This window comes from Populus trichocarpa, chromosome 2, assembly GCF_000002775.5.
Source record: "Populus trichocarpa isolate Nisqually-1 chromosome 2, P.trichocarpa_v4.1, whole genome shotgun sequence".
Taxonomy (NCBI): Eukaryota; Viridiplantae; Streptophyta; class Magnoliopsida; order Malpighiales; family Salicaceae; genus Populus; species Populus trichocarpa.
In genome coordinates, this window is record NC_037286.2 from 22589072 (window position 1) to 22614564 (window position 25493).

General features: G+C 33.5%; 1 protein-coding gene and 1 pseudogene across 2 annotated transcripts; both read right to left on the reverse strand.

The window, feature by feature from the left end:
• Window positions 1–644: 644 nt before the first annotated feature.
• On the reverse strand, window positions 645–24617 carry LOC7466224 (amino acid transporter AVT1H-like; annotated as a pseudogene).
• Window positions 22468–25048, reverse strand: LOC7466187 (amino acid transporter AVT1H). Of its 2 annotated transcripts, XM_024595150.2 has the most exons (4): window positions 24889–25048; window positions 24138–24384; window positions 23441–24051; window positions 22468–23281 (listed from the first exon to the last, which is right to left on the reverse strand). In XM_024595150.2, exons 1-4 carry the CDS (start codon window positions 24889–24891, stop codon window positions 22742–22744), a joined length of 1401 nt encoding a protein of 466 aa, XP_024450918.1. In that variant the 5' UTR covers window positions 24892–25048; the 3' UTR covers window positions 22468–22741. The 2 variants fall into 2 exon arrangements, with proteins under 2 accessions (XP_024450918.1, XP_002302894.3); XM_002302858.4 differs by lacking the exon at window positions 24889–25048 and having other exon boundaries at window positions 24138–24448.
• Window positions 25049–25493: the final 445 nt, after the last annotated feature.

The window sequence follows — 25493 nt, forward strand, 5'->3', positions numbered from 1 at the left end:
AGTTTTAATATCTCAAAATATTTTAATTGGGGCTTACATGGCGGCTTGATATGAAAAGCCTAGGTGGTTGGTAGCAGATAATGTCTAGTAATCGGTACCTATAAAAAGTTCCTTTTTATAGACGTGAGGACTCTTCGATGGTAAAGTTAATAACTTTGTAGAGAGAAAAATTGCAATGATATTTTAGAGAGATAGACTATAAAAATATATATACTAAAAATGTTAAGCATGAAGAGATTGTGAACCTTATTCTTGAAGGATTCATGGGGTATTTATAACTCATGAGTCTTGTTCTTTTGTGATGAAGTGAAATATAATTTTATATTTATGATATTTTAAGTTGTATTTTACTTAAAAAAAAAAAATAGATCAATATAATATACTAAAACACTCGCATAAGATCTTAAAAAAATTTATAAAAAAGAATTAAGTTCAGGCAAATTGCCTAAACCCATTAGAGATGATATATATATATATATATATATATATATATATATATATATATATATATAAACCATACACACTACCTAGAGAGAGCAGAAGGAGAGGGGCTCCACCTCGTGGAGCCGGGCTTCTTCTCTTGGGAGAGCCCATGCAGCAGAAGAGTATTTTTTCACTGATAGTGATACCTTTTCTGGCTAATGTAAAGCAACCTTGTTTTATGATTTATATGTAAATTTACAACAAGAGAATCAATTTGTGCAAGTTGTCACTGCAATTTCATACACCCAAAAACTCTTTCCATGTCTTATAATGTAAGAAAATTTACTGTGGGAGCATCAGCTATCCCGCTTCAACTATATATATTGCCTTGTATGCAGCAGCTGCAGCCCAGTTATTTTTGCGTATCAATCAGGTAGATAGCTGGAGTGGAAAAGAGTTCAGGATTGTGGATAATCTCTGGATCATAAACTTATTTTGTTCAGGCTGAGTGATCTCTTTTTAGACTTGTAAAGATCGACTTTGAAGAGGATATGGTCCCAGCGACCCCAAGAAGTAGCCCAAATGCAAGAAGGGTCGCATTTAGGATCAGGGAAAACTTAGATAATTGAGCCGATGAAATCTTGATATAGAAGGCACAGGGGAAAACTATGCAATGCTGAAACTCACAAGGGAGCCTGTAAGGCTGAGGACATGCTCAAAATATGGAACGGAAAGTGCTATAGTTAGTATTAATTATTAGTAGCAGGAATGAGCCCACAGCGCCTCTTATGATTGTCTTGGTCCTGGAACTAAAAGAAGAAGGAAGGCTGTGTTCTATCTGGACGGAGAAGGGCGCAAACATAAGGGCATATTTGGTCATGGGTGTTATCACGGTTGCCCATAGTGCAATCTTTGTAATGATAAGATGTCGAGGCATGCTTAGGGTTATTTGAGAGCTTACTTCAGGGCCGAATAATTTGGCTCCCGTGAATGCTAATGATGTGTAAAGTGCTATCACCGAAGCGAAGCTCACTATAGACACCTGGAAGTGGAAATTATGGGTGAGCAAAATATTCTCAAACATATCACATCATAGAAAACATAATATTCATGAAGTTTTATTCGGAAGAAGAAGAAAAGGAGCAAATCAAGTACTGTACTTTGAGCTGAGGAGAAAACAATTGGAAGTGATCGATGATACCTTGGTAAACTTAGATGGATCCTTCATGGATTTATACAAGTTGGGAAACACGATGTGGCCAGCATAACAGAAGATGTAAAGGCCAGATATGGCAGGAATCTTATGGAGGTGGAGAACAGGTATTCTATGATTAGCTTTCACAACTTGGAAGATGGCAATGCATGCCACAGAAGTGAAAATGATAATGGACATGAGAATGCCGCCGAATGAAAGGAAAGATATGGAAGAGAGATCTGTCAGCCACAGACTAGGAAGTGCTATCAGCACCCCGATCATGGTTAGTAACTGAGATGTAGATAATTTGGTCCATAATGGTAGCCTAAGTTGTGTCCCTGCAAATACTGTTATAAGGTTGTCATGCAGTGATATGGTAAAGGATACTAGGGTCATGAAAATCTCCAAATCAATGAAGGTCGTAGCCAAAACTCTTCCCCTGGAGCCAAATGCATGCTGTCCAATATCAGCGTAGCTCCTTGATCTGGGACTCTTTTCAAGGCATTTTCCAAGCAGAAGGGATGTATATGCACATATTACACCTATTCCAACCAGCAAGAATGCAGAAGCCCATCCTCCATTTTCTAAAGCATATGGAGCAGATACTGCCCAAGCCCTGTGACAGGAAAAAAGAAAAAACCCTAACTTCCTGCACCTTCATATATAGTAAGAAGATGGAATCAAGAAATTTGAAAGTCTTACCTATGAGCATTCCAATCATGTTGATGACAGAATGCGCAAAGGAACTATTAGCCTCGGTATGATCCTCAACATCTGCTTCATTTACAACACTCTTTAAATCTTGGGTGCTGTGATCACACATGCACCCTTTATTCTCTACACAAGCATCGCAGCCCATGCACTGCAGAGCCAGTTTCTCACCATGAACTGTCTCAGTCTCAACTTGAATACTCTGACGATTGAGACTGTCTGCTTCTGGGCAGGGTAATTTCCCAATGGACTTCTGTATCTGGTTCCACATGATACACTCTTCAACACCCAAATTTGGCAAACAGAACTAGTTGAAAAAATTGGTATATATGTAGTCTTAACTGTAACTGATGTAAACGGATGCAAGAAATGAATATGAACTATAGTTTGTAAGAACCCATCTTTGGTATATATCCTAGGAAAGAAATATCTGGTTGACGATGCAGAAGAAGTTGTAGAGGGGGTATAATATTTATAGCAGAAGATGGATACACGTAGTATTATCACACCTGATTCAAAAGTCTACTCATCAGCACAAGGCCCGAATTATAAATTGACTGGGTTGATAATAATCCATTAAATTTTTTAAAAAATTAAAATGATATTATTCTGAAATCTTTTAAAAATAAAATACTCCAGATTGATTTTTCTTAACACTTAGCTTGGTCAGGAGATAAGATGAACAAGTCACGAATCAATAAATCAGGAAAGGTTTAATGACTATGACTTTTCCTATGATTACTATTTGTAAGAATCTTACCATAGTATGTGATTGGATTTGCAGGTGGTCTCCATCAAGTCGGTGCTAGCTACTGATCATGGGGAATTTACAGAGGAGTTGGCAAATCTCTGGGGTATCTCTATGGGAATTTCTATATGTAGTTTCTGGGGGAAGTATCGATGCGAAACGAACAAGAACATCACCACCAAAATTGTGAAATGACCTCTGCTAGCTGCCTTACGGGAAAGGAGGATAGTACTGGTGCGAAACAGACATTGCCCTCTACTATCTAAGAAGCAATATTAATTTATGATGCAATTTCGACTCCAACTACATTTTCTTTTTTAGATAGGACTGGTGCCATTTATATATTAACCAAAATATAATATTAGACTTTTTTTTTTTATCTAGTATAATGCACCGGATCTCATAAGCAATCTAAAGCTAAATATGCTTAAATTAAAATAATATTAAGATGAGTGATTTCCTAAATTATTGTGTATCCTAACTCACATGTGTACGATCGCTGATGAATCTAAAGTTGACAGGTTTTTCCTTATGGTTTGGCTATTGAAAATGGCTGCTCACCTGTGGGTGACGTTCAAGAATGTGTTCCACACACACACACACACAGAAGAAAGATTGAAATTGAAAAAAATAGCTAAATTTTATATGGATATGTATATTATAGTTGTCAGACTGATTCGAGAACTAACTCGTAAAGTTCTAGGTCAATTTATGAGTCATTGGTTTAATCAGGTCAATTATTTTTATTAAAATGATATCATTTTTTTTTAAATTTTTTTTAAAAAGTTGATCTAGCCTAGTTTAGCTAGATAAATCAGGTTACGGATTAGCCCGAACGAGTCAATATCTTTTTATTTTAACTTGAAAAACATCATTGGTTAGGTTTTGAATTGCTATTTTCTATATTAATCTATTATGTTAGGCCATTTTAATAACTATGATGCATATCAAACAATACCACATATAAATTCCGAGTCCAGCCAATGTAGTTCAAATAATATGTTCAAATAATATGCCCTAATTGAAATTAAAAAGGGAGTTGTAATTGAATCCAAAATCAACCCGAGTCTCGAGTTCACTCTACTAACTCGCCACACACAACATGAGATTAGGATCAAAATTTATTTTTTTAAATAACCTAGTAAAAAATAATATTGAAGTTAAATAAAAAATAAAATTGGAAAAAAAAAAACCTAAGTCACATCGGGTTAGCTTGACTAACTCGCGTCCTAAGATAACACCATAGAAAGGAAAAACATAAAATATCAGAAACCTTAAGACCCAATAGCCTAATGTTAAAGGATAAAATAAAAATAAAAATAAAAGCAATCTGAGTAAACTCGGGTTAACTTGACTAACCTCGACCCAAGATAACCCCATAGAAAACAAAATGAGAAAAATCAGAAAGCTCAAGGCTCAATAGTATAATGTCAAATGATGAAATTGAAAAAAATAATTAAAGTTAAATCAGGCTAATATTTGAAACCAGTGACCTAAGTCATAAGATCGGGAATACCCCGTAGAAGGCAAAAACAAAAAAATCACAAATAAAATTCTCAATCATCAAAAAATAAAAAAGAAAGTAAATAGTAATTAAAACAATGATGATCAAATCTAGTATAACTAAAAAATAATGAAAAAATAATAATAAAGAACTAAATTGAAAAATAAATTAAATTAAAAAAATAATAAAAATAAAATGCTAATTAGTTTCTCAACTACACGCACCCGTGAAACTTAGCCGAGTGAAGAGTCCAGGGTTATCATAAGTCAATTTTAAAAAGGTTTGAGAATTAATTTAGTGTGATTCGATGAAAAACTCAAGTTAATCTATAACCTGATAAAAAATTCATTAATTTCTTAAAAAAATAAAATGGTATTATTATAATCTTAAAAAAAATTAATTAACTAGAATTGTTATCAAGACCTTATCCTGGATAAACCCATGAATGAAGTTCAGTAACAAAGCTTTGGACAGCCATCTGAATATACCCATGATAAACCCATTTTTTTCTTTACTTTTGATTTTTGAAGAAAAAGGAATCCAACTATCTAAGACCTTGTGTTGTAGACAGATTCCTTGGACAGCCAATACCACCCTAGAATTGTACCCAAAAACTGACGCAAAGAAGAATAAATTAATATATTCTTCTTTTCTTTTTTCTTTGTTTATTTTTGCCAATATTCTAATCTAACAATTGCTATCTGAAGAATAATCATATAAATAATCCAATGACATTTGATATTCCAATGACGTTTGATATTCCCATGACATTTTATATTCCAATGACGTTTGATATTCCTAATTTATATCCACTTAACCAAACTCTTTATATCGAAGCAATTAAATTGTTTGATTGAGTTTATTTGTATTTAATTAAATTCAATATTTTAAATTCAGGGAATTAATTGCAAAATACAACTAAAATATATTTACCATAAATTGGACAACTCAAATAAATGGCATGCCCAAAAGTATTTGGACAATAAAAAAACCAATTTCAAAACAACATCTTTTTAAAAAATTATTAAAACAACAATATATTAGATCAACTCATGTCAACCCAAGTTAACATGTAAAATATGTAATCCATGTCATGAGACCGTGATAATTTCATAGAAAACAAATCAAACTATATATTGAAGCCCAATTCTTAATCAACCCAATGTTGAAAAATAAAATTGAAAAACATATCAATTCCAAAAAGAATAAGAATACCTGAGTCAACCTGGGTTAACTTGTCAAGCTTTGATCATGAGACAATGATAACCCAATAAAAAGCAAATCAAAATAAATTATGAAGTTTGATTGCTAATCAATCTAATATTGAATGATAAAATAAAAAAAAATCAATAAAAAAAAACTTGAGTCAACTCGGTTGAACTTGGCAAACCCTTAACTTAGAAGACTAGGATAATCTTATAAAAAGTAAGCTGAAACAAATTATGAAGCTTAATTTCCAATCAATTCAAATGGCAAAAGATAATATTGAAAAAAAAATTACAAAAAAGGACCAGAAAAAACTTGAGTCAACCAGGTTAACCTACAAAACTTGTGACTAGAGTCCTGAGATTAAGATAACCTCACAGAAAACAAACCAAAATAAATTATGAAGTTGAATTTCCAATAAATCTAATATTAAATAAAAAAATAAAAAAAATATATTATTCCAATTAACTGTACTTTATGAAAAAAGAAACAATAATTTCTGCTTCACAATTAGTTCACAACTAGATGATTGACCCGCGCTATGCTGCGGGTTAAGTCAATTTTTTCTTGAACATAAAAAAAATATTCAAATATTGTTAATGTTTTTTTTCCTAGCAAAAAAAAAATCATGTCAGAGTTTACCCAATATAACTTGGTTGATTTTACTGGTCAAAAAACAACCCACACAACCCGTGAAAGTAAATTTTAACTAAACAAAATTTTAAGATAATATCTTCTTTTAATATTAAAATAATAACATATTGGATTGATCTTGGACAACCCGGGTTAACATGTCAAATTTATGACCCAGATTATGAGACTATGATAATGCTATAGAAAACAAATCAAAATAAATTATTAAGCCTAATTCTCAATCAACCCAATATCGAATGATGAAATTGAAAAAAAAATCAATTAAAAAAAGACCTAAAAAAACAACTCGGGTTAACACGTCAAACTTGCAACCATGGTCATAAGACTGAGATAACCTCATGAAAAGCAGATCAAAACAAATTACAAATTTCAATTCCTAACCAACCCAATATTGAAGGTCGAGATTAAAAAAAACATAAAAAAACAACCTGAGTCAATCCATCAAACTTATGACTCGGGTAATCAGACTGAGATAACCTTATAGAAAAAAATAAAAAAATAACATGATTTAACCCAGGTTAACCTGTCAAATTCGCAACTTTAGTCTTGATACTAGGATAACCCTATAGAGAGAAAGTCGAAACAAATTATAAAGTTCGATTCTAAATCGTCTCTATCAGACCTAATGTTGAACAATGAAATTTGTAAAAATCTTAATTAAAAAAATGACATAAAAAATAAGTCAAGTTAACCCGAATTAACCGTTAAGCACTATTACCGAGTCATGAGACCAAGATAACCTAATGAAAAACAAACAAAAACAAATCATGAAGCCTTATTTTCAATTAAACACAACATTAATTGATGAAATTGGAGAAAAAATCATTTTTTTTTAAAAAAATAAGTCAATCCCTAATCAACCCGCAACCCAGGTCATGAGACAGAGACAATCCAATAAAAAGCAAGTCCAATGTTGAAGGACTCGTGACCCAGGTAATGAGACCAATATAACCTTTTAGAAAAATAAAATAAAAAAACAACCTGATTTAACTAGAGTTAAAGTGTCAAAACTCATGACGTTGATTTTAAGACCAAAATATTCTCATAAAAAACAAATCAAAATAGATTATGAAACTCAATTCCTAACTGACCTAATGTTAAATGATAAAATTGAAAAAAAATCAATTAAATAAAAGACATAAAAAAACAACTCGAGTTAACTTAGGTTAACCCGTTAAGCATTATTCCCGTGTTATAAGATCAAGATAATTTATTAAAAAGTAAACAAAACAAATCATGAAGTTTAATTCTCAGTAAAATCAATATTAAATGATGAAACTGGAAGAACAAAAACTAATTAAGAAAAAGAAAAACAATCTGAGTCAACTGGGTTAACCTGTCAAACCGGGTTAACATGTCAAGCTTAGGATCCATGTCATGAGAGTGTGATAACTAAATAGAAAAAAATCTAATATTAAAAAATAAAATTAAATAAAAAAAATATTAATTAAAAGAAAAAACAAAGTAAAGTATTATTTCAATGAATAGTGTGGAGGGGTACATATAAAAAAACAACTCGAGTTAACTTAGGTTAATCCGTTAAGCATTATTCTCGTGTTATAAGATCAAGATAATTTATTAAAAAGTAAACAAAACAAATCATGAAGTTTAATTCTCAGTAAAATCAATATTAAATGATGAAACTGGAAGAACAAAAACTAATTAAGAAAAAGAAAAACAATCTGAGTCAACTGGGTTAACCTGTCAAACCGGGTTAACCTGTCAAGCTTAGGATCCATGTCATGAGAGTGTGATAACTAAATAGAAAAAAATCTAATATTAAAAAATAAAATTAAAATAAAAAAATATTAATTAAAAGAAAAAACAAAGTAAAGTATTATTTCAATGAATAGTGTGGAGGGGTACACATAAAAAAACAACTCGAGTTAACTTAGGTTAATCCGTTAAGCATTATTCTCGTGTTATAAGATCAAGATAATTTATTAAAAAGTAAACAAAACAAATCATGAAGTTTAATTCTCAGTAAAATCAATATTAAATGATGAAACTGGAAGAACAAAAACTAATTAAGAAAAAGAAAAACAATCTGAGTCAAACTGGGTTAACCTGTCAAACCGGGTTAACCTGTCAAGCTTAGGATCCATGTCATGAGAGTGTGATAACTAAATAGAAAAAAATCTAATATTAAAAAATAAAATTAAAATAAAAAAATATTAATTAAAAGAAAAAACAAAGCAAAGTATTATTTCAATGAATAGTGCCCCGCCGCGGCCGCCGCCGCCGCCCTCCCAGTTTATAGTTAATTAATTAATTAGTTCTTATTGATATTTACATTTCTTATTAATGTTTACATTGGTTGAATGGCTATCCGCCTAACTCTGCCAGCCCATTTAAATTTTAAATTCGTATGTTTAAAGGATAATTACCAAAACACTCTCAATATTTTTATTTTTTGTCTAACGTCAAAATTGTTTTGTATTTGTCTAATCCCAAAACAAAATCTTCACATAAAAAAACCTCCCATAACCTATCTTCTTTAACCCATTTTAGTTTTTTTGTGTGAAAAAAAAATTATTTTGTGTGAAAAAAAATATTTTGGGGTTTATAGATATAAAAAAATATTTAATAAATTTTATACGAAAGGTATTTTAAAATATTATATCTTAATAATAAAATATTAGCAATACTTATATTATGTATACAATTGTATTTTGTAATATAAACTACACACATGATACCACAAGTTTTGTCTTATCTACTAATCATATCACAGAATGTGACCAAAAGTAGAAGAATGAAAAGGAGTTTTCTTAAAATAGTTGTTGAAACAATTTTTTCTTCACATGTTTTTGTAGATATAATATTGAATACAAACCAAAATCAATAAAAACTTTTTAACATTAAAAACAAAAGTTTAGGCATTGTTAACATGTTTTTTAGGAGAAAAAAAAATTGATCGTATTTTTTTTAAAAAACCTAATGTATATTGAATGCTATTTAAAAAAAATAATTAAGATGGTAACATATTTATTTTAAAAGAAAAAAATATTAAAATAACAACATACTAGAACGATCAAGGTCAACATAAACTAGCTAGCTAAACTCTCAACCCAAATTATAAAAACGTGATAATTTCATAGGAAAGCAGTGTTACTTACAACAAGCCTTTGGATGGAGAGGACCGGTGTCGCAACAAGATTTCCCAGGATACAGAGAGAAGCAAGGAGAGGAGAGAAGGAGGCGGCCGCTGTGATTAGAATAGAAAACATTTTTTTTACTCAGCCCTGCTCTTAACGCTTTAAGCTTTATCTAAAATCAATGTCTCAGAGTTTTCTTTTTAACAGTAAAAGAAAACTAAAAGGCATTAGATATTTACTATGCGACTCATTGTAAAGTGAATTATTACAGTGTAAAAACATCTTTGCTCTCTATTCCAAAAAACATGTTAACAAAATTTATTTCTCATTATACAATTGAATGGGGTTATAATAGTTTATTATCTTTTTTGAACAGTTACCCTTAAAAAACTAACAGGTTACATCATTTTATTTTTTTTAAATTATTAAAATAGCAAAATTAAAAACAAAAATCAAAGCCATCCTCCCATTCATTTACATATTTAGAACTTGATTTTAGCTAGGATTTTAGTTGTACATCATAAGATATTGACCTAACCATACTTAATTCAAACTCGATTGTATTAACATTAAAGATTCAAAATAAAAATAAAATGACATAGTTTTAATAAAAATGATTGATCCTGGTTGACCTTGTGACTTAATAACGTAGATACTTTTCTAGGTATGTCTTTAAATCAATCTAATAGCTATAATTGTAAGAGTTTTTTAATATTCATGGATGTTTTGAATTATTTTATGTGTCCACTAAATTTTTCTTAATGATTTTTTAAGAGTTTACTTTTTATATTTAAATTATCTCAAGAAAATTACTATATACCAGTTTGATTCTTCACGCTACGATTCTTCATGCTTTGCTATGAGATACCAGTTTGACTTAATAATTTAGATACTTTTCTAGATATGATTTTTTAAGAGTTTATTTCTTTAATTTCACCCTTGAATGCAGCCAATTGGGTCCATAGAGTTCGACATCTTTTGCAAAATGCTCATTGGCTGTAAATTTCTTCAATTTAGTTCTTAATTGACCCCAAAACTTTGATTTTCTTGCGATTTTGCCCCTGATTTCAATCAATTGACTTGGTAAAAATTAAATTTGATCTCCTAAAATTCTAATCTTCTCAATTAATCCTAAATTTAGGCTCCTAAACTTTATTTTTTACCAATTAAGCCCCTAATAAAATTAATTTTACTTATTTAAAGTATAATTAAGTCCTTGCACCTAATTAAATCCTTCAATTGGACCCAAATTAATTCCTAAACATAATTAAACTTTAAATTGGCCAATGATTAAATCAAATTGGCCTATTAAAAATCTAATTATGTTCTTAGGATTAATTTTTAAGCAGATTCGTCTAATAATCATTTAATTTGACCTTGAATCTGTATTATCTCTTTATTTTTGGATAAAATGCGGTACAATCAAGTTCCTGATTTTGTCTAAAATTATAGCTTGATTTTTCTTGCTTTTGCTAAAACACCAGCCTTCTTGCTATTATTTTTATTACATTTTTTAATATTTATTTTTTTGATTTTGGAAAGAAATAAGATGAATTTGGGGAATAATATAAAAATAAATTATGACATCATCATGGATCTTCATTACAACAATCATGACCTCCATATTACAACTTTCCATACGATAATGCAGAACATTAATTTGCATTAAAAGAAAGCTTATATGTGTGTGTATTAAATTCATACATCTCCAAAATCAAAAGTCACTACAAGATTTCACAGTTTTACCGACAAAAATATTCCGTCGGTGTGTGATTACCAGTTCGTCGGTGATTTATTTACCGAAGTCTTCACCGACGAGTTATGTTCGTCGGTGATTCCCCATTCCGTCGCTATAGCGGTCGGAAAAACAAAAAAATCATTTGCCGATGGTTATACAGACGGAATTTGCGCGCCAAAAAAAAAGTTTCCCGCTTGAAATATACCGACGGATTTTATTCCGTCGGTGATATCGTGATTTACCGACGGCTAGGTACTGTTGGTAAAGTTGGTGAGTGTTTGAAATACCGACCGAATATATCCATCTGTAAAGTCGTCGGTAATTGTGGAAGCTACTGTCAAATGCCGACGGATTCAGTCTGTCAGTAAAGTTGTCGGTGAGTGTATGAAATACCGACCGAATATATCCGTCTGTAAATGCGTCGGTGAATGTACTGTCAAATGCCGATGGATTCATTCCGTCGGTAAAACCCTTTGTAATAGTTTTTCCTAAATTTGTTTTTAAAAAATTATTTAGAATATATAATATAAAATTATATAAATTAATGGTAATAAAAACCAATTATTCAAATAAAATTTATATTAAACATCAAAAACAAAAAATCAAAGTTAAATAATATTCATTACAAACTGAATGTGTTTCAAAAAAAATATTAAATGAAATTTTAAAGGTAAATAATGTTTATTACAAATTAATATAAAGGTGGAGCTGGAGGAGGAGGAGGAGATCCTGGAGGAGGAGGCTGGTGGTTATACGGCCAAAAAAGATTAGGCGCACATGTTCCACTCTGTATTGCCATGTTTATGACCGCTTCGCGAAGCTGTTCATAAGCCGCCTTTTGTTGTGCAGACTCCGCTATTTGTTGTGCATGAGACGCTTTGAGTTATGCATACTCCACTGATAGGTGGTCGTATTTTTCGGTGAGCTGAGCCGTGCGTTGCTGCAAGGCCATGAACTCCTTAGATTGAGAGCTCAATATTGATTGGGAGCTCCCAACGGTTGAAACACTACGGGCCGTCCGCAAGTTGTCGGCTGTAGTGTTGGAGAGCCCGCAAACCCGATTTTTATCGTGTCCACCTGACGATCCAACCTCCATCCACAAATCCGGATCGAATTCCGAATGGGTCAAAATATCGTCCCTGTATCTCTCCCTCAACCGATTATTATAGGTCTCCTGAAAATAAAAAAAGTAATCATCATATTCAATTCAATAAACATAATAACTTACAAAATAAAATGGTTGAACAAACATACCACGAAATGTTGAGCATGATTATCAACGAACTGTTGCGCCCCCTTTTGGCGGTCTTGACTCCGCACATGCGTCTCCACAAACAGCTCCATCGGGCTCGGCTCACGTTCAAGAGACGTAGCCTATAATGAAAAAAGATTTATTAACAACAACTTAATTTAACGATATATTTCATTTAAATTAATCTTACTATCCGTTTCGCATGTGCAGCAAACGGAACGGAGCCGCTAGTGTGCGTTGTCACCGAGCCATGAATTGGCCGATTCCGGTTGCCAGCACCGGACTGTGAGCGTCGTGTGAACCGCTCAGACGTCACGTGCTCAAGATAGTGCGGCCATATATCTTTCGGGATGTATATCGGTTTGAAATCCCTCCAAACCGCAACATTGTTCCAGCCTTGGAAACCCCTATCTCTCGCGGTTTTTTTTTGCCTTTTTTGTGCTTCATACAAAAAATCACGCAACCTACTTCACGCAACCAAAAATTACATTTCAAAACATAAATTTTTGTCTAAAAAAATCTTGTATTGTTTTCGATGTTACCTAGTTGCCGCGTGATTTTCCCACACCCTCATTGCAATAGTGTTATGCTCACTGTCCTAGCAGAATTTTTTCTGTGTATAAATAAATAATTTTAAATAAAAATAATAATTTATTTACAATTATATTAAAAATTTATTAGAAATAAGCTGAAAATTATAAATTAACACCAACCTCAAACCTGTCAAACCATGCATTGATTTGAGGTATCCATTCAGGATGCTTGGATATCTGACTCCATTGAAACAATGGAATCTCCATCGACGATTTAAACGCCGATGATATTACTCGGGCGACTTCAATGTTTGTGAACCTGAAAATAAATTAAATAAATTCAATAATGATTACTTCATAAATTATGTTGTAATTTTTTTTATAAAAAAAATAAAACCTTAACAAACTTACATTAAAAGGTTGTCCTTCCATTGTGCCTCGTACTTGCAGGTAAATTAATTTCGCTGCGAAGGCATGCTGTCTCTGCGCTGTGAAGTAGCGCTGGAAGAGGCAGCATCGGTTGACGGCGTAGGTGGTGTAGGTGCCTCTTCTTGCTGCTAGACGAACTAGCTGCGACCATACGTGAGCGACCAGCTCTGGTTTTCATTTTACGCATCTACACAATTCTATACAAATAATTATATAATTAAATTCAAATGTTAAAAAAAAATTCGACAGCACCTCTCCTATACTGGATACTACCCAAATCCACAAACCTGCACATATTAACAATAACCACAACCAATTGACCCAATTTATACTAATTATTCCAACATATTCAATTACTAATCCTAAGGTAAATTCAACATTAAGAATCACAATTCAACAAATTATTCAATAATTATGCCAATACAACAATAAAATATATTCAATAAATAAAAAAAAACTCTAGACTAACAATTAAAATTAATGGAAAAAATTAAACATAAATCATGCAATAATAGAGTAAAATTAACAATTATTCCAAAATATTCAATTACTAATACTAAGGTAAATTCAACATTAACAATTACAATTCAAAAAATTATTCAATAATTATGCCAATACAACAAAACAATAAATTCAAAAAAAAAACTCTAGATTAACAATCAAAATAAATGGAAACAATTAAACACAAATCATGCAATAATAGAGTAAAATTAATAATTATTCCAACATATTCAATTACTAATTCTAAGGTAAATTCAACATTAACAATAAATATTCAACAAATTAACTAATAATAATTATGCCAATACAACCATAAAAAATATTCAATAAATTCAAAAAAAAAACTATAGACTTTAGGAATGAAATATGCTTACTTTAATAATGTGTTGAATTCAATACTTTATCTACATTACAAAAAATATACCAAAACAAAAAACATAGCAAAAAAAAATAGCAAAAAAAAAACCCTTAAAGTAAAATGAAATAGAAGAAACACATACCTTTTAAACTGATGAAGATTCACAAGAAAACTTGCTAGAGATTGGAGGTGAAAGCTTTGAAGAATGAAGAGGAAAAGAATCGAAATTTAAGGTGAAAAACTGAGGAGAAGAAAAAATGAACTTAAGGGGCGGTCGCTGGAACTTATATGACAGTTTTACCGACGGATTCACCGACGGATATAAAATTAATTATTATTTTAATTTATTCTATCGGTGAAGTGTCAAAAATCCGTCGGTAATTTTTGAATTTCGCACCAAAATTTTTAATGACCCTTATTATTTTTCGTGGTCCGTCGGTAATTTCATCGGCAAGATGATGTGGTCAAAGATGCATTTAATGCACAACCCTTTGGAATTCGCACAGTCCGTCGGTAAGTTTGTCGGTAATATTAACCCGCCGACAACTTACCGACGGACATATATCTGTCGGTAATGACATCGGTGATTGTGGTATTTCAAGTAATTATTTTCGAACTCTCTGTGAAATGCTGACGGACTTATTCCGTCAGCATGGACGTCGGTGATTATGGCATTTCAAGTAATTATTTTCAAACTCTCTGTGAAATACCAACGGACTTAGTCCGTCGGTATAGACGTCGGTGATTGTTGCATTTCAAATAATTATTTCGTGTTACAAAATATATCATCCATGATTTATAATTATTTCAAGTAATTATTTCGTGATTGTGGCATTTCAAGTAATTATTTCAAGTAATAAATATTTTGTGTTACAAAATATATCATCCATAATCTAAATTACATGAAAAAAAGGGTTTTACACAGGGCTTTATTTTGATAGTTAATCAGAATTTTCTTCTTCTTCGTCATCAATTGAATAGTCATCTTCATTGCAATCTTGAATATGGATATCATCTTCTTCATCGACATTTGCTTGTCCGCTAGAGCTCAAAACAACATTCAACTCCTCTGTGTCAACATCAACAAGACTATCATCGAAAACACGAAAATTTGAATTTTCTTCCAATTCAATCGAATGAGCAACTCGATATGGTTCAACCAACTCACTAACTTGAAAGACTTCATTTCGCACACTTGTGTCTTCGTTCTCATCCTGAACAACCTCGACACGACCCCTGGGTTTTGTTTTTAAAACGGACAACCAATCCACTCTTGATCGATCCTTTCTAAATGAAGGGGTGTATGTGTAATAAACTTGTTGACATTGCTTTGCGAAAACAAAGACATCGTTTATGTTGCGGAGTCTAGCTTTTGAGTTGATTTCAACCTGACCATAGTGCGGATCAACTTTGATTCCTCTGTCAGTCGTGTCGTACCAATAGCATTTGAATAAAAACACTATATTTTGCTCGTTATGATATTGCAGTTCGACGACCTCTTCTAATCTACCATAGTAGTCAACTTCTAACTCACTACTAGTGGATCCCTTAACACAAACACCGCTGTTGTATGTCTTTCTTCCTTGCCCGTATTCTTCAGTATGAAAACATATCCATTGACAAAATACCCGTTGTAGCACTTACATTTTCTTTCAGGCCCCAGGCTTAGTGAAGACAATGACTTAGGCGCACTCCTTTCTATTTGATAAACCTTGTATGTAATGTACATCAATAAACAGTAAATGAACGAGAATCTCATAATGACATGCATACGTGTAGTAATTTTACAAGTTAGAATGAGTTTGTGATAGTGCTCACATATGTTCTGAACCACGTGGTAAATTGTTCATCTTGTAATTGAAAGATCTGGGATTCGGTCAGCTGTGAGTTATTGGAGAGCAAATATTGTCGATGTTGCCTGCAAGTGATAATGAGTGTATGATATTACAATATATAATTAACAGTATATTACTAACAAAATTTAATTAGTATTACACATATATAAACTTACTGAATAAAAGGTCTCAGCTCATCACAGTTAAATAGAACATAGTTGTGTGCTTGTTTGAACTCTATTTCCGATAAATATCTTCCTCTTACGGCATTTTTAGGTGTGGGTCGTGCAGTATTGGAGAATATTAACAAGTTCCCACTGGAAGGCACTTCACTGCCATCATCATGCTGTGGAACGCAATTGATTCTCGTTCTCAGATGAGGTTCGAAATAGTACGAGATAAATGTTGAGATCTCCTCAACAATATAGGCCTCACATATCGAACCCTCAACATGTGCCTTGTTCTTAACCTTTTTCTTGAGATTAAACAAGTACCTGCATTAAATTAATCAAGTATTTTCAATTAAGAAAAACATAGAAAATACTTTTATATATGAATTATATTGCAACTGTAATATCTAACCGTTCAAATGGGTACATCCATTTATATTGGACCAGTCCTCCAGCTTTTGCCTCGAACGGTAGATGTATAGGGAGATGCTCCATTGAGTCAAAAAATAATGAAGGGAATATCATCTCAAGTTTGCATAGTGTCTCGACGATATTTGTTTGAAGCCTCTCAATGTGCTCAACATTCAACTTGCTGGAGCATATATCTCTGAAGAAATGACTGATCTCCGTGAGTGCATCCCATATTCTCTTTCGCAACAAATCACGAAAAGCTAATGGGATGAGTGTATGCATAAACACGTGGCAGTCATGACTCTTCATTCCATACAATCTGCAGCCCTCTATATTAACCAGCCTTGATCTTTTCGATGCATGTCCATCCGGAAAATGCAGACTCTTAAGCCATTTATAGACTAGCAGTTGTGCGTTTTTCTCTAACATGAACCTTGCTCTTGGTTTTTCGACCCGTGACTCATCATAAACCAACTCCATATTTTTACGGTTACAGTATAAAGTTATATCCAATCTAGCTTTGATGTTATCCTTTGTCTTCCCCTTCATATCCATGACGGTGTTGAAAATGTTCTCAAACAAGTTCTTTTTTATATGCATGATGTCAAGGTTATGGCGGAGCAGATTGGTCTTCCAATAAGGAAGCTCCCAAAATATACTTCGCTTTACCCAATTATGGATCAAACCAAAACCAGGAAACTTTTGCTTACCTGATTAAAGGCCAAACACAATGTTACCGTACTCTGATATAACATCATGCAATTCTTCACTAGAAAGAAGCGGGGATGCAACATCTTTTTCAACTCTGCCAACAAAGAAATCTTTTCTGTTCTTTCTGTACCTATGATTAAGTGGCAAGAAGTGACGGTGACAGTAAAAAAAAGAAGCTTTACCTCTGTTTGCTAGCGTGAATGCCTTGTTGTTTTCCATGCAGTATGGACATGCGAGTTTCCCATGCGTGCTCCAACTAGAAAGCATTCCATAAGCTAGAAAATCATTGATAGTCCACATCAAAGCCGCCCTCATAAGGAAATTTTGTTTCCTCAATATATCATAAGTCAGAGTTCCGGAGGACCACAACTGGGCCAACTCATCAATCAACGGTCGAAGACAAACATCTATATTCCACCCCGGGCTGCTTGGACCGGGTATGACAGTAGATAAAAACATGAACTCCGGCCTCATACACATTCCCGGTGGCAAGTTATAAACTGTGAGTATGACCGGCCAACAAGAATAAAGAGCAGCAAATGACCCAAATGGGTTGAATCCGTCTGTACACAACCCAAGACGCACATTCCTTGATTCAGCTGAAAAGTAAGGATGAACACTGTTAAAGCGTTTCCACGCTTCGCCGTCAGAAGGATGCACCATCACTCCATCAACCGCATCATGTGCTTGGTGCCATGTCATTTGCTCAACAGTCCTTGGTGACATGAATAACCTCTGCAGTCTAGGTGTGATCGGGAAATATCTAAGATTTTTATATGCCACTAGAGTCTTTCCCCTGACAGTTCTAGGTTTGTAACGGGAATGCCCGCATGTCATGCACTCGGTCATCTCAATATTTTCAAGGTAGTATAACATGCAGAAGTTAGGGCACATGTCAATTTTCTAGTATCCTAAACCGAGAGGTTTTATCATGGACTTCACAACATAGAAGTTCTCTTTCAGCCTGTTCCCTTCAGGTAAAATGCTTCTCGCCCATTCAATAATCTTGTCATACCCGGCCTCACTCAACCCGTGATCTGACTTGATGGTGAACACCTGTGCTACAGCCGATAATTTACTGTGGTTCGTGTAGCCATCCCATAATGGTTCGTCAGAATCTTTCAACAAATCAAAAAACCTAGCTGCATCTGCATTAGGTTCTTCTTCTATGATTGGACATTGACTGACATTACCTTGATTCATTCTCATTGCATCCATAACTATATTTTTGTACGGATTAGTGTTGTCATTTGCCGCTTCATGCACGTTGCTAGCACTAGAAGTAGACCCATCCACCATTTCTCCCATTCTCCTTTTACTAACAAATACTTCTCCATGTGCATACCAACACTGGTAATTCTCCATTAACCCTTTATGTAGAAGATGCATCATTACAACATCTGGATGCAGATATTTTTTATTTTGACGCTTCCTGCATTGACACCTATTACCGCCTTCAGTAAAATTTCTGGGAATAGATGTTGCGAAATTAATAAAACCCTGAACCCCGTTACAATAATCAATCCTCCGCAATCCTTGGGGTGAATCTCGATACATCTATGAACGATCATCCATGACTTATATCGAACCTCTATAAAATTATGATGACATCATGTATTAATTAACTAAGTTAGGTAAATAAACTTGCAAAAATATTACTTTACCTCGAGATTATCCAACAAACCAATCACAACTTCTCATAAATATTAAATATTCATTATCATTTATCAACGTCCATACAAATTAATATATATATAAATTTACGGAAATTACCACTCCGTAATACCATTGATAAAACTTTAAACGGACCCATTAAGCAAGCTATTAATTATTTCAAAACAGCACATGTAATTCGGTAATTCCATAAAGTTTTAACAATTTACAAACAAATACAATCATACAAAATCTAAAACAAACTATAACAGGTATAGAATTATACATTCATATACTACAAGTTTGTTTGAGAAATAACAATAAAACATGTACATCTACTAACAAAATACATATACTAAAAAAAAATTGACATTTAATTAAATGTTAAAATTTAAAAAGATAGAATTACTTACAAAAATTGATAAAATCCGTCGGTAAATCAAAACACGGATGCTGTGACCACAAAACTTCAAGAAATATAACTTGTTGTGCTGAGATGAGGGAGATTTTTGTTTGGGGGGGGGCTGGTTGTTTGCAGATGGGGAGAGTTGAGATTAGGAAGAAAAAGGAGAAATAGGGGAGGAAAGGGTCGGCAGAGAGGACATATATTAACTTTTTTCGACGGTTTCACCGACGGCAAATCCGGTGATTCCGACAGAAAAATCGACACGTCATCATACGGATTTGCCATTTTGAATCCCTCGGTGATTTCGTCAGCATTTTAAACGGCGAACCGGTCACATCACTGTACAGGCTGTCTTTTTGAATCCGTCGGTGATTCTGTCGGTAAAAATAACCCCGCCAAAACCTCCACATAAACGACCCGCCTTGTTTTTTAATTCGGAACGTTTTTCGTCCGTAATTCAGTCGGTAACTACCGACAGAAAGTGTCCGTCAGTAGTTACCGACTGAATTACGGACTGAAAAGTTTCCGTCGGTAATTTCGACCTCAAATTACCGACAGAAATATTCCGTTGGTAAATCCGTTGCTATTGAGCGAATTTCTGGTAGTGAGTTTAATCATTACATTACAAGTTACCCATGATTCAAAATAATTTCAAAGTAAACACATAATATTTCTAGTCTAGAGAATAAAATATAAGATAGAATAAGGATCATTCCTAGCATGAATGCGATGGCGTTACAAGCTTAAGACATTTCCATTTCAATTTCTCACTTAATCCTTTTTTGTTAGTTTACTTAAAAATTAAAAAGAAACTTTTATAATCCCCATACACATTCATGCATACATGAACTTCATCCGTACAACCTCCACCGATTCGGTCTTACATTAAGAACAATATATAAACAGAGTAGAAATTAGCCAATTTTCAACCAACTTAATTTAATCATTCAAGAACATTTGGCTTATTTGCTCAAAAAACCTAAGATACAACACTACATTTTTACTAAAGGAAAGGAAACCCAATTTTGCTATTTACGCACCTAGACTACCATTTTTTGTAACTTGCTAAAGTTGTCCAATACAATTCTAGTCTAACCTCCCCTCAGATTGTTTGTCCATATCTAGAGTTTTAGAATTCTAAATGAAGCGAGGTCAATCTCATTGGAAAGCTAATATCACTAACTATACCTTTTATGAAGGAACCCATCATAAATCATACTATTTTCATGCTCTAATCTCTTCTGGAATTAAAGAGACAAAACTGTCTAATTTTTATCTACGGGTTAAATAAACAACCAAACATATCTAGTTGACTACTCACAACTCAAAATAACCATTGCTATGTTTTACATCATATAACATCACTAAATAAAACCTTCTAATACCAACCAACCAAATTCACACTAACAATGGTATAATTTAGATAAAATCTATTATAAGCCTTCATTTATACATTAACACATATCAATTTTTTCAAAATCAACAAGCTCATTGAATTAACCAAACTCTCTTTTCCCAAGCATAAGGTGGCTCACACCCTCTATAACCCAACACTTTAAATTTTTCCCTAATTATTCATGGTTTTAGATTATTTTAAGTCTACACTAACTCAATTCCATCATTTCACATCAATTCCTCAATATCCCTAAAATTCACCTAAAAACCCTAACACAAAATTCATGATTAAAGCATTAATTCTTGATCGAATTCAATTAAGCTTGCATATTCAAGTCTAGGGCCTCTTACCTGGTGGTAAAGTGCGCTTCAATTCCCAACTTCTTTAAAATTGTCAACTCCTCTTCATTATTCCTCTTGGCCAACCCCTTTATCTCATTAACTTTCATAACTCTTTTACTTAATCTAGTTAATTTCTTCCTTAGATAAAGTTTCTTCCTTAGATAAAGTTTCCCCTACTAGGTAACCTTAATCTCATATAAACCTTGCTAATTCTTGTGATTTTCCTCTAAATTAGGTGAAATGAATTGAAAATTTCCTTCCTCCTATTTTCTCTATTTGCTGTCGATTTTGAGGAGGAAGAAATAGAGTATTTATAGCTCCAACTTTTCATATTTACACATTGATCCCTCATGGTTCTATTGTTTTGTTTTTGTCCCCACTTATTTTCTCTTCAAAAAATTTATGCTACACACTCCTTTATCACTTTTAATTTCACCCCTTTTATTTAATTTAATCTAAGTTTCCTTAAAACTAGCCTAACCCTCTTTATCTCCGGGTTTAATTTTTAATATCTCAAAATATTTTAACTAGGGCTTATATGGCGGCTTGATTTGAAAAGCCTAGGTGGTTGGTAGCAGATAATGTCTAGTAAACTAAGGTGATCGATAGCTATGGTAGTAGCAAATGATGTCTACTAACCGGTACCTATAAAAAGTCTCTTTTAATGGACGTGAGGGCTCTCTGATGGTAAAGTTAATAACTTTGTAGAGAGAAAAATCGCAATGATATTTTAGAGAGATAGACTATAAAAATATATATACTGAAAATGTTAAGCATGAAGAGATTGTGAACCTTGTTCTTGAAGGATTCATAGGATATTTATAACCCATGATTCTAATCCTTTTGTGAGGAGGTGAAATATAATTTTACATTTGTGATATTTTAAGTTGTATTTTATTCAAAAAAATAAGTATTAGATTAATATAAAATACTAAAGTACCTGCATGAGATCCTGAAAAAATTTATAAGAAAAAATTAAGTTCGGGCGAGTTGCCTAAACCCATTAGAGATAAAAATAAATAAATAAAAAAAAAAACATCCATGTATACACAGTACCTAGAGAGAGCAGAAGGAGAGGGGCTCCTCCTCGTGGAGCCGGGCTTCTCCTCTTGGGAGAGCCCATGCAGCAGAAGAGTAGAAGAGTACTATTTCAAACGACACGTTTTTTTCACTGATAGTGATACCTTTTCTGGCTAATGTAAAGCAACCTTGTTTTATGATTTATAAGTAAATTTACAACAAGAGAATCAATTTGTGCAAGTTGTCACTGCAATTTCATACACCCAAAAACTCTTTCCATGTCTTATAATGTAAGAATGCATCAGCTAGCCCGCTTCAACTATATATATTGCCTTGTATATATGCAGCAGATGCAGCCCAGTTATTTTTGCGTATCAATCAGGTAGATAGCTGGAGTGGAAAAGAGTTCAGGATTGTGGATAATCTCTGGATCATAAACTTATTTTGTTCAGGCTGAGTGATCTCTTTTTAGACTTGTAAAGATCGACTTTGAAGAGGATATGGTCCCAGCGACCCCAAGAAGTAGCCCAAATGCAAGAAGGGTCGCATTTAGGATCAGGGAAAACTTAGATAATTGAGCCGATGAAATCTTGATATAGAAGGCACAGGGGAAAACTATGCAAATGCTGAAACTCACAAGGGAGCCTGTAAGGCTGAGGACATGCTCAAAATATGGAACGGAAAGTGCTATAGATAGTATTATTAGTAGCAGGAATGAGCCCACAGCGCCTCTTATGATTGTCTTGGTCCTGGAACTAAAAGAACCAGGAAGGCTGTGTTCTATCTGGACGGAGAAGGGCGCAAGCTCAAGGGCATATTTGGTCATGGGTGTTATCACGGTTGCCCATAGTGCAATCTTTGTAATGATAAGATGTCGAGGCATGCTTAGGGTTATTTGAGAGCTTACTTCAGGGCCGAATAATTTGGCTCCCGTGAATGCTAATGATGTGTAAAGTGCTATCACCGAAGCGAAGCTCACTATAGACACCTGGAAGTGGAAATTATGGGTGAGCAAAATATTCTCAAACATATCACATCATAGAAAACATAATATTCATGAAGTTTTATTCGGAAGAAGAAGAAAAGGAGCAAATCAAGTACTGTACTTTGAGCTGAGGAGAAAACAATTGGAAGTGATCGATGATACCTTGGTAAACTTAGATGGATCCTTCATGGATTTATACAAGTTGGGAAACACGATGTGGCCAGCATAACAGAAGATGTAAAGGCCAGATATGGCAGGAATCTTATGGAGGTGGAGAGCAGGTATACTATGATTAGCTTTCACAACTTGGAAGATGGCAATGCATGCCACAGAAGTGAAAATGATAATGGACATGAGAATGCCGCCGGATGAAAGGAAAGATATGGAAGAGAGATCTGTCATCCACATACTAGGAAGTGCTATCAGCACCCCGATCATGGTTAGTAACTGAGATGTAGATAATTTGGTCCATATTAGTAGCCTAAGTTGTGTCCCTGCAAATACTGTTATAAGGTTGTCATGCAGTGATATGGTATAGGATACGAGGGTCATGAAAATCTCCACGTTAATGAAGGTCGAAGCCAAAAGTCTTCCTCTGGAGCCAAATGCATGCTGTCCAATATCAGCATAGCTCCTTGATGAGGGACTCTTTTCAAGGCATTTTCCAAGCAGAAGGGATGTATATGCACATATTACACCTATTCCAACCAGCAAGAATGCAGAAGCCCATCCTCCATTTTCTAAAGCATATGGAGCAGATAACTGCCCAAGCCCTGTGACAGGAAAAAAGAAAAAACCCTAACTTCCTGCACCTTCATATATAGTAAGAAGATGGAATCAAGAAATTTGAAAGTCTTACCTATGAGCATTCCAATCATGTTGATGACAGAATGCGCAAAGGAACTATTAGCCTCGGTATGATCCTCAACATCTGCTTCATTTACAACACTCTTTAAATCTTGGGTGCTGTGATCACACATGCACCCTTTATTCTCTACACAAGCATCGCAGCCCATGCACTGCAGAGCAAGTTTCTCACCATGAACTGTCTCAGTCTCAACTTGAATACTCTGACGATGGAGACTGTCTGCTTCTGGGATCTGTATCTGGTTCCACATGATACACTCTTCAACACCCAAATTTGGCAAACAGAACTAGCTAGTTGAAAAAATTGGTATATATGTAGTCTTAACTGTAACTGATGTAAACGGATGCAAGAAATGAATATGAACTATAGTTTGTAAGAACCCATCTTTGGTATATATCCTAGAAAGAAATATCTGGTTGACGATGCAGAAGAAGTTGTAGAGGGGGTATAATATTTATAGCAGAAGATGGATACACGTAGTATTATCACACCTGATTCAAAAGTCTACTCATCAGCACAAGGCCCGAATTATAAATTGGCTGGGTTGATAATAATCCATTAAATTTTTTAAAAAATTAAAATGATATTATTCTGAAATCTTTTAAAAATAAAATACTCCAGATTGATTTTTCTTAACACTTAGCTTGGTCAGGAGATAAGATGAACAAGTCACGAATCAATAAATCAGGAAAGGTTTAATGACTATGACTTTTCCTATGATTACTATTTGTAAGAATCTTACCATAGTATGTGATTGGATTTGCAGGTGGTCTCCATCAAGTCGGTGCTAGCTACTGATCATGGGGAATTTACAGAGGAGTTGGCAAATCTCTGGGGTATCTCTATGGGAATTTCTATATGTAGTTTCTGGGGGAAGTATCGATGCGAAACGAACAAGAACATCACCACCAAAATTGTGAAATGACCTCTGCTAGCTGCCTTACGGGAAAGGAGGATAGTACTGGTGCCGTGGTGCGAAACAGACATTGCCCTCTACGTACTATCTAAGAAGCAATATTAATTTATTTAGCATAATGCATCAGATTTCATGAAAACTCAAAAGTTAAATATGCTTTAACAAGAAGAATACTAGTATAAATAATTTTATAAAATCACTGCGTATCTTAACCCACATGCAAGTGTGCGATTTCAATATATATATATATATATATTAAAATACCATATATAAATTTTAAAACCAAGATTAAAATAGATGAAAGATTAAAATTGAAAAAAATAGCTAAATTTTACATGGATATATATATTATAGTTATTAGACTCGATTTAAGAATTAACTTGTAAAAGTATCTAGATCATCTTGTGAGTCATTGGTTTAATTGCATCAAT

Bases quoted from the DNA above. Each gene is read 5' to 3' on its own strand.
- LOC7466187 (XM_002302858.4), bottom strand. From the start codon at position 24,396: ATGTGGAACCAGATACAGATCCCAGAAGCAGACAGTCTCCATCGTCAG. The intron at 24,052-24,137 runs GTAAGACTTTCA...TTCCTGTCACAG, and splicing joins CATGATTGGAATGCTCATAG to GGCTTGGGCAGTTATCTGCT. The intron at 23,282-23,440 runs GTATCATCGATC...TTCCACTTCCAG, and splicing joins ATCCATCTAAGTTTACCAAG to GTGTCTATAGTGAGCTTCGC.